Source organism: Leopardus geoffroyi, chromosome D1, assembly GCF_018350155.1.
Source record: "Leopardus geoffroyi isolate Oge1 chromosome D1, O.geoffroyi_Oge1_pat1.0, whole genome shotgun sequence".
Classification (NCBI taxonomy): Eukaryota; Metazoa; Chordata; class Mammalia; order Carnivora; family Felidae; genus Leopardus; species Leopardus geoffroyi.
The window spans coordinates 110584537-110594256 of NC_059329.1; the positions used below are offsets into that span (position 1 = coordinate 110584537).

At 63.7% G+C, this 9720-nt stretch overlaps 1 protein-coding gene across 1 annotated transcript; it reads right to left on the reverse strand.

Moving 5' to 3' along the window:
- Positions 1-696: 696 nt before the first annotated feature.
- LOC123602016 (aldehyde dehydrogenase family 3 member B2-like) lies at positions 697-8751 on the reverse strand. The gene is made up of 10 exons (XM_045486088.1): positions 8539-8751; positions 5011-5173; positions 4502-4612; positions 4160-4280; positions 3923-4008; positions 3722-3803; positions 3123-3509; positions 2535-2701; positions 1876-1975; positions 697-1603 (listed from the first exon to the last, which is right to left on the reverse strand). Exons 1-10 carry the CDS (start codon positions 8595-8597, stop codon positions 1419-1421), a joined length of 1461 nt encoding a protein of 486 aa, XP_045342044.1. The 5' UTR covers positions 8598-8751; the 3' UTR covers positions 697-1418.
- Positions 8752-9720: the final 969 nt, after the last annotated feature.

A 9720-nucleotide genomic window follows, 5' to 3' on the forward strand; every position in this document is an offset into this window, starting at 1 on the left:
GACCTTTGGATTCACCTGCAAAAGCCTGAGACACTCCTCCCTCCCCGGTTTTCATCTCCGTTCACATGGCACAACCCCGGGCAGTTGGGAAGCTGATGCCGTCGCTGGAGCCCGAGCCCGAGGTACTGACTAGATCGGGTGCGTAGAGAGCGGGGCCACCCCAGTGCCCCGGCAGGATGGCATCTTGCCAAGGAGGCCGGACTGCCCTCCGAGTACAGTGACTCGGTCAGTGACGTAATCGCACGTCCTGTGTGTTCTAAACAACACCCAAGACAATTGCGAAAGAAGCTGGGGCCACCCACCGGAGCTCCCGGCCGCGGAGGGACCAGCGACTTGATTGTATCAGTCCCTTCCTCTGGGCGAGGCTTCTAAATATGTGTGGACACGGCATGTGGCCTAAGCCAAGCTGTCCCCCGTCACTATGCAGACCAGGCTGCCATCATCAGGGGACTAGAGAATCTGAACACCATGGATAGATGCCCTCGTTGACTAGATGGTCACCGGGGGCCACATTTCAGAGATCGTGGTGTGCAAGACGGCCATCCTCCTCCTTTTCCCTCAACCGGAGGCCACACCCCCAGTCTGCCCATGGCTCTGAGGGGTGAGAAGCCCCATGAAGAGCGGAGGTGGGGGGGGTTGGAAGTGAGCTCCCAGGATGAGGATTTGGGGGAGAGTAAGAGGCAGGTCATGATGCACTAGATATATTCTGTTTACTGATGCCCCCCCTCCAAATTTCTCCAGAAACCCGCCATCATTCAGCTCTGCCCTGCTTTCCTGTATAAACTCGGTTCGGCCCCCTGCTGTCTCTAGACCTCAGTTTCCCCATATGTCGGAGGGAGTGGCTAGGTTTAGACTCTGCCGACCACGATCTCCTCCTGGGAGTCTGCGGCCAGATGATAGACACGTCCAGAATGTGCACACCCCCTCCTGTGCCCAGAGCAGACGTGACTAATCACCCCTTGTACTCTTTCCTGTTGATTCCACCTACCCACAGCATCAGAGTCCTTGCCAGGGACACCCTTTCAGGTGACTTCGGCAACTAGCCAGGTCCGGGCTCAAGATCAGATTATGTCAGCTCCCCAAACCAGGTGTGAGTGGTGCTGTTAGAAATCGCTCTGCATTTGGGGGGCCTAATTATAGATCTGATACAAGGGAGTCCTTTCTAACCACAAGAATTCCATCACCAGGCACAGCCAAGCTGAATCAGGAGACCACAGGCAAGGACTTTGGCCCTGAAAACAGCCGGACCAAAGGCCCAGAGGTCCTGCCCAGCCAGGGGTCTGTTGAGACAAAGGCCCAAGAAGACGATCTTTGCACTCCTGGACAGGATCCCCTCCTTCCGAGCCCCACGCTGAACACCTGGGCAGCGGCAGGACAGAGGGATCGTGGGGGTAGGGCACTGGAGGGGCACAGGGTGTTCACAGAAGGGTGCAGCTTTGGAACCCCAAGGCCCAGCTGACCAGCTGCTCTTTGCTGTTAGTGTAGGGAGGGTAGCGGATTTCATTGAGCTTCTCCAGGCCGGGGTGGGAGAGCAGACAGGCGCGGTGGTGGGAGAAGGTGTCGAAGGAGAACTTGCCGTGGTATCTTCCCATCCCGCTGTTCCCTGCGTGGGCGTGGAGGGGAGGGGCTGAGGCCGGCAGCCCACCCAGCCTCAGCAGCAGTCTCCTGCCCAAGTGGGAGCCCAGAGCTGGCAAGGAGCTCAGGGAAAGCTGAGCCACTCAAAAAGCCATTGTGCGGATAGGGAAACTGAGGCCTTGAGAGACCCGGGGCCAGGAGCAAGAGAGTGAAGGCGAAACTGGGCCTTCCGGGGATCGGAGTACCAACCCGGGCTTCCCTGGGAGTGGGGGCTGGAGGGTAGAGGAGGGCAGGGCTCACCGACTCCCCCCAGCGGCAGGGACGTCAGAGTCAGGTAGATGAAGCCCTCATTGCCTCCGAAACTCCCGCTGCTGGTCCGATCCAGTATCTGGTTCACTACCTGGGGGGAGGAGGGGGGCGGCCGGTGGTGGGCTTGTGATCCGGGAAGAGGGGTTGGGCCCTCAACCGTTCCACTGGGAGCAGAGGAGCCCCCTTTGTTCCCGTCCTCTGCTGAGACATCTCCCCTCTGAGCCTCTGAGCCCCTTCCACATGGAGGGAGCCCGTGACCGTGAGGGGCGGCAGGAAGGGTAGAAAGCACCAGCCATGCACTGGCAGGCATGTCCCTGAGCTCTGCCCCGTTCCCCCTTCAGGGCCTCTGCTTGCCCACACAGAGCCTTCGTGCACTTTAGGAAGAAGGGGCTCTCTGAGCAGGCCAGATAGAAAAAGGCACCCCATCGTCTAGCTGGAGGCTAACCCGGCCAGGGCAGACGGCTGGCCAGCCACGCATCTGGCAGGTTTTCAGCCCTGCCCAAGCCCTCCCTGCCAGGAACCTCGTGCAGGGAACCGTTGGCCAAGTGGTGCTGCCCTAACCCTCCCAGGGTAGGCTGTGAAGGGGGGAGGTCACCAGTCTGCACCTTTTTTAAACCCCTTTCTTGTTCCAGCCCCACCCGAGCCCCCACCTGTTTGTTGTTGGAGAAGGCGTACAGGGCCAGGGGCTTCTCCCGACGGTTGATGAAGTCGATGGCCTCGTCTGGGCTCCTCACGTTCACGATGGGCAGGATGGGTCCGAAGATCTCCTCCTGCATCACGGGTTCCGTCTCCTCCACGTCCACCAGCACGGTGGGGGCTGCGGGCACAGGGGGCGGCTCAGCCCTGGGGAGGGGGGCCTCGGGCAGGGCTCAGGGACCTTCTGGGGAAGACCGTGTCCCCACGGCCCCCAGGAAGGACCGTGAGGGGTTCTCCAGCCTGGCCGGGGCTGAGGCGGAGCGCCCGCGTCTCCCAGCGGTCTTCCCAGAGCCGGGGTCCAGGCTGGGCGCGGCCAGTGCAGCCGTGGGAGCCTCGGGGCCCAGGTGGGAGCCTCGCGGCCCAGACTCGCGGCCCAGGTGGGAGCCTCGCGGCCCAGACTCGCGGCCCAGACTCGCAGCCCAGACTCGCAGCCCAGACTCGAGGCCCAGGTGGGAGCCTCGCGGCCCAGACTCGCGGCCCAGGCGGGACCCGCCTCATGGACGGGCCTTCCCACGGGGGACGTGGCAGGAGGGCAGGCTCACCGATGTAGCGCTCGCTCTCGTCGCTCTGGCCGCCAATGGCCACGCGGCCACAGCCCAGCAGGCCTCGGAGCCGCTGGAAGTGCTTGTCGCTGATGATGCGGCCCAGGTTCGGGGAGCTCCGGGGGTCCTCGCCGTAGAAGCGGGTGATGGCGCTCCGCAGGGCGGGCAGCAGCCGCTCCTGCGTGTCAGGGCTGCACAGGACGTAGTCGGGGGCCACGCAGGTCTGGCCGGTGTTGAAGTAGCGGAACCAGGCCAGGCGGTTGGCCACGGTCTGGGGGTCACAGTCGTCGTCCACGTAGCAGGGGTTCTTGCCCCCCAGCTCCAGCGTGACGGGCGTCAGGTGCTTGGCGGCCGCAGACATGACGATCCTGCCCACCCGAGGGCTCCCTGGGGACACGGGAGTTGACGAGGCTCCAGGCCCCCCCTCTCCTGGCCCATTTGTACCTTGTCGGCTGGCAGGTGCCCCAGGCCTTGCTGCCCCCAGATTCCACCTTCCAAGGCCCAGGGGCTGATCGTCATCTGGGATGCTCCCCCTCCTGGCCACCACCTCTTCCCTCCACAGCCTTCCCCCCCGGGACACTGGTTGAGGCCACCCTCACCCGTGAAGAGGATGTAGTCGAACTTGTGCTCCAGCAGCCGCCCCGTCTCCTGGGGCCCGCCCAGCACCACGGCAAAGCAGCTCTGTAGGGCGGGACAGGCGGCTCAGGAGATCCTGCAGCCCTGGGGACGGCTGGACCCCTCCCAGCTGACAGAGGCGGGGGGTGGGCCACCGGGTGCTGATGTGGGGGGGCCATCCTCACCTGGTCCAGGTACTGGGGCAGGACCTCAGCCAGGACCTTCTCTGTGCTCTTGCTTATTTCTGACGGCTTCAGCACCACACAGTTCCCTGCAGGGACAGAGGTGGAAGACGTGGGGAGAGGCCAGGGCCCCGACAGCCACCCAGGGCAGAGATGCAAGGAACAGGCCAGAGGCCGGGGGCCCTCTTAGGGAAGGGCTATTGGGCTGGGTGGGGAGGGGGCTCAGGACGCTCTCCTCACCTGCGGCGAGGGCACCCACCAGGGGCACCAGGGTCAGGTTCACGGGATAGTTCCAGGGGCCGATGATGAGCGCCAGGCCGAAGGGCTCCTTCCGGATGAAGGCAGAGCCCATCTGTGTGAGCTGGAGTGCAGGGGTGGGGGGCATAGTGAGGCGCTGCGGGGGGGGGGGAGCACCCCAAAGCCACCCACCCCCAGTGTCCCCGAGGTGCCTGTGCAACGAAGTCCTCATGAAGACACAGAGGTCCCGAGAGCACCAGTGGCTCGCCGTGGGACGAGGGTGGTGGAGAGGCCTGTGCTGGAACTGCCCCCGGGCACTGCCCCCGACCGGGCCAGCTGGCTCACCAGGTTCTTGGCCACAGGCTCGTCCTTCATCCAGGTGGGCAGGTTCTTGAGCGCGAGGTCGACCTCGTTCTGGCACATGATGAGCTCGGATATGTCTGCCTCGAAAGCTGCCTGCCGTGGGGATGGAACTCAGGGATCGGGCCTGGGGCAGGGCGGGGAGGGGATCTAGGGCGTGGGGTCCCCACGAATCCTCACCCCGGGATGTGGAGATAGTTCCCGAGGAACGGCACGGTGAGCGGTGAGCAGCGTGGACCCCAGGACAGGTGGCCCGGGCTCCAGCTCCCGCTCTGCCGCTTCCCGGGTGTGGGAGTTTGGGCAGGTGTCTTCACCCCCATGCACCTCAGTTTCCCCATGGGTACCACGGGGACCACGCCCCACAGGTTTGGGTGAGTTAATGTCGTAGAGCGCCTACCCCACACTGCACGCCCGGGAAGGGTCTGTGCAACAAACAGGAACGAGTGGGGGGCACAGCCAGCCTTGCCCCCCCGGCCCCGCCCCCCCGCCCCCACCTTGTGCAGGTCCTGCGCCAGCGCCTCCTGCAGAAGCTGCTTGTGTTCCTGCAGGAAGCGGCCCAGGCCCCTGAGCTGCGCCGCCCGGAACTCGGCCGGCCGCGTCCGCCCCGCGCTGAACGCCTCCCGCAGCCGCCTCAGCGTGTCCGCGAAGGGGTCCATCCTGCAGGGAGGGGGCGGCGTGGGCCGGGGCTCCCCCACCCTCACGGCCAGTCCCCCCGCCCCCGGCCCTGGCCGCAGCCACGAGGGCTCGGGACACTCCCGCAGGGACACACGTGTAGCCCCAGAGGGCCCGGGCTGCACCCCGCGCGCCTCCAATGTGTGTGCCCCACCCACACTCGCGCCTGGGTCCCCTCCAGCCCTGGCACCAGGCCGCAAGCAAAGCTGAGAAGCAGGGATCCAACGGGTGACACGAAGGGCCCCCTCTGGGCCTGAAGCAGGGACTCTGAGGGGTCTTAACAGAGTGCTTGCAATGGCTCACGGGGAAAGCGAGGCCTGGCGTGCCATCCACAGGTGCCCGCAGCGGAAGGAGGGCCCCGTGTCTGCTCTGGGGAGGTGGTCCTGGAAGGAGGGTCTCGGCGCAAGGAGCAGAGGAACATTCTGGTGGGCGAGCATGCGTGGAAAGGCAGAGGCGGAGGGCCAGGTTGGCAGAGCTGAGAGAGCCTGGGGCCTCGAATCCTTCTGGGCCGTAGCCAGACGGCCCAAGGGAACCCCCGCAGGGCTGAGGGGGGGTGGTTGCGGGGGGCCAGGGAGCAGGGGCCCAGCAGAGGCGGTGCATTCCCTAGACCTAGAGCAACAGGGCTTCTGAGCACCCCAACCCAGAGGCTACCTGTGTGCCTCCCTGTCTTTCTGTGTCTGTCTGTCCGTGTGCATATTTCCGTCTCTCTGTGTGCCTGTGTGTGTCTGTGTGTACGTCTCTGTGTGTGTGTCTGTCTGTCCGTGTGGTCTCGGGCTGTCCTCTGTCCTCAGCCGCATCTCGCAGGCCGGAGCCCAGGACCTCAGCGCGCTGGCCGTGGAGGAGATGGGGCTCAGCCTCTCCCCTGGGCACCTGCAGGCCGGCGGCCCCATCCGTGCCTCCACCACTCCCAGGGCCTCAGGCCGGTCACTCCTTCTCTCCGAGCCTCAGTCTCCTCATCTGGGAAGTGGGAACAGCCCGCACACAGCACAGGCCTGGCCGTGCAGCCCTCAGCGCACGTCGGCGGCCGTGGTTACTATTCTCGGAAGCCACAACACAAGGAAAGCAGCTAGTGCCCAGCTCAGGGGGTTGTCCCAGCAGGGGAATTCGGGGCGACGGGAACAATGCTGCACCTACTCCCAGGCAGTCTGCAGATGCCTCCCTCCCCCTGGCGGTGAGGCCGTCACTCCCGGCACTGTGCACTCCCTTCCGTGGGGACAGGGGCTCTGGACCACAGGGTCCAGAGGATACAGTCCACAGTAGTTGCTCAGTAAAGACTTGTTCTTGTCACGGGCTGGAAGGGGGCCCTGGTCATGCCCTCCCACAGCCAGGCCTGGTGTGCGTGTGTGTGGGGGGGCACTGTGTCCCACCTAGACCTCTGCCCCAGACAGCAGAGCCTCATTTTCCTTCTGAGCACTTCCCGGAGGAGCGAGGCCTGAGTGGACCATGGCACTGCCCACCCTCAGTCCCAGAGCTCTGCCTGGAATGCCAGCATCACCCTCCCTCACCCAGCTTTCCCTGCCTGGGGTTCAAACAGCTCCTGGTCCTATCAGCCCTGCTCTAACTTGGTCCATGGCTCCCTAGTACCTCTCTAGGGTCAAAAGCCTCAGCCCTGAATCGGGGCCCAGAGCGGAGGAGTCTGGGACGAGTTATGGCATCTGGGTGTCCTGGTGTCCATCCCAAGATCCTGGCCCCAGCCCATCATACCTTTTCCAGGTGAGGCTGGCAGGGCAGGGCAGGAGCTCCCTGCCTTTCTCAGCCGTCATTGTCTGTGTCCCCATTGCGCACACCTGGGGTGCCTGGGGACAATCTCAGACTCGGCTTATGGGTGGCCAGATCCCCAGCCCCATCCCCACTGTTGCCCAGTAAGTGAGGAAACAGACAGCTGGGTGGGGGGTGAGGTCAGCAGCAAGGCCGGGGGTGGGGCTGGAGCTGACCAGCTGGTTCCTGCTTCTCATCCAAGGTGCCTTCCCTGCTGCAGGGGAGCAAGGCCTCAGGGGTTGCTGACAAGAAACTCCCGGCTGCTTGTCAGGGAGGCTTTGGCCGGGCCCGGGCCATGTGGGTGACTGCAGAAGACTCGGTCGGCCCTTTGGGACCTCACAGTCTAAACACAGAAGAACAGGGGCGCCTGGGTGGCCCCAGTCGGTGGCCCAGATCTTGATCTCACGGTGTGTGAGTTCGAACACCCGCATCGGGCTCTGTGCTGACAGCTCGGAGCCTGGAGCCTGCTTCGGGTTCTGGGTCTCCCCTTCTCTCTCTGCCCCTCCCTTGCTCGCGCTCTCCGTCTCTCTCTCTCTCTCTCTCTCTCTCTCTCTCTCAAAAATGAACATAAAAAAAAATCAAACACAGAACGGTGACACCGAAAGCAATTCCCAAGCGTGAAAGGGTGTGCCACAGGCTCCAAGAGGCCGGCGACAGACCCCACCAGCGGGAGCCAGCTGCAGCGGGGAAGGGGCAGGGGCGGAGGCTCTCGGGGGGCACGCGTTCTGGGCAGAGGGACACGCGTGTGCCCAGGGTTTGAGAAACGACACAGCTGGGCAGGGCCCTGCAATTTATCCCGCGGCCAGTGGGCACGTCACAGAACACAGGCTACATGGGGAACAGAGCCGGTGCCCCGGAGCTGAGTGCTTGGTGTGCGACGTCTCTTTTGAGCCTCGCGGGTTTCGTTACTGCCCCGTTGGAAGGATGGGGAAACCGGGGCTCCGAGAGGCCACCCGATTTGCCCTCCTCGAGGCTGCTGTGTGGCGGCTTCAGTCCCAGTCTGTGTGGCCCTAGCCCCTCACCCCACCGGCACTGCGACCCCGCACCAAGGTGCACCCTGGGCTTTTTTGTTGACTTCCTAGCATCTCTCCGCCTCTCGCAGATGTTCCGTAGTAAGCTTGCGATACTTCCAGAAGCAGAAAGAAATGTCAGTAAGCGTCGCTTTTACAACCTTATATCAAAGACAGCTCTGGCCTCGCCTCCCAAGGAGCTCCCCCGTTTTCGTCTCCCGACTCCCCAGCCATCCCCGTCCCAGCCCCGGTGACACCTGGCTGGTCCCAGTCTGTCCACATGCTGCCTCCTCCCCCAGCCTGGGAGCTCCTCCGGGAAGGATGGGATCTGTCCCCCCACCCCCACCCCCCCACCCCCCCGCCCCGGGGCCAGACCAGCACAGGCCCGGAGGGACGGTTCCTCCGAGGGTGTTCCCGGGAACCTGCCTGTCCCAGCGGGGGAAAGTGAGATCCAGTCAGAAGGCACAGCCGGAGCAGGGCAGTGACACCTGCCTGAGCTGAGCCCGCTCCCGACCCCTGGCCCTGCGGCCCCACATTTCACTCCCTCGCGCTGCTGGCTCCTGACCGCAGGGCCCCACGTACCCCAGTGTGGGCTCCGACCCTGGATCCTTTGCTGCACCTTTGCCCTCTTTGCCTGACATTCTGCCTCCAGGTGTGCTGATTCTGCTCCGCGGCCCGGTCTCACCCCTGCTTCTGCCAGTCCTCCCAGGAGCCCCAGCAGCCTGTCAGCTTCCACCAGACTCCTGTGCCCAAGCCCCGCAGTGGAGCGGCTGTGGGGAGACCTAGGAGAAGCTGCCTCTGAATTCATAGACCTACACCCCTCCCCAGGCTGGGCTGGGAGTTGGCTGCATTTGTTTAGAGAACAGGTCTGGCAACTCCGGGCCACTCTGAGTGGGCTGGCAGGGAGTTGCGTGAGAAGGAGACAAATCCCCCAGGGGGCTTTAGGATGAAAAGATCAGTGGGACCCTGGGGGACAATGCTGCCTCCTCCAGGAAGCCCTCAGCCAGCAGGGTTTTATGGCCCACCCAGGTCCCGGCACACCCCCCCCAACCTCATGCCATTGAGCCCCTTTATTTCCCCTCTCCTAATGTGTCTGACTGGCATCCCCAGGGCAGAGGAAGGGGCTGTGAGCAGAGAGAGCCTGGACTGGGGGTGAGGGGGACACCTGTAGAGCTATGGGTGGTTACCTCGTTCTTTTGTTATTTATTCTCTTATTCACCGTGGGACCCTGGGTAAGTTAACCTCTCTGAGCCTCTCCAGGTCGCAAGAGTGCTTGTCACGGTCCTTGAGAGGATCACACGGGAAGATTAGACCAAGACCACCCACGGCGGAGGGCTGCGGAGAGCGGTTCCAGGCGGAGCGTGTGAGAACCCACCGTGTACCCTGAGATCATCCCCTGGCTCTGATTGGAGTCAGCCAAGCGGGAGCCACAGCCTGCCACAAACCCCAGACCCGAGTCTGGGCCCGAGCCTCGGATGTCAGTGCTGTTATGACCCCGGGAAGGGGACCTGTGGGCTGGCGAGGCTCACTGTAGAGCGGAGGGGGAGCGTGGCAGCGGAGGACGCCCACTGACCCCAAACCACTGGCTCATGCCTTCGGGTGGGTGAATTGTATCTTAATGAAGCTGTTAAAATAAAACAAAACAAAAGCAAGGAAACCTGAACCATGAAGGCTGAACAGCTCGGAAGCGAATAACAAAACGCTCCACCCCAACAGCAGTTGGCAAAACTAAGATAAAACCTTCGTAAGACGCCTTTGCCGCCC

Bases quoted from the DNA above. Each gene is read 5' to 3' on its own strand.
- LOC123602016 (XM_045486088.1), bottom strand. From the start codon at position 8,597: ATGTCAGGCAAAGAGGGCAAAGGTGCAGCAAAGGATCCAGGGTCGGAG. The intron at 4,009-4,159 runs GTGAGGAGAGCG...CTGTCCCTGCAG, and splicing joins GGTGGGTGCCCTCGCCGCAG to GGAACTGTGTGGTGCTGAAG. The intron at 1,604-1,875 runs GTGAGCCCTGCC...ACGCCCACGCAG, and splicing joins CCTGCCGCTGGGGGGAGTCG to GGAACAGCGGGATGGGAAGA.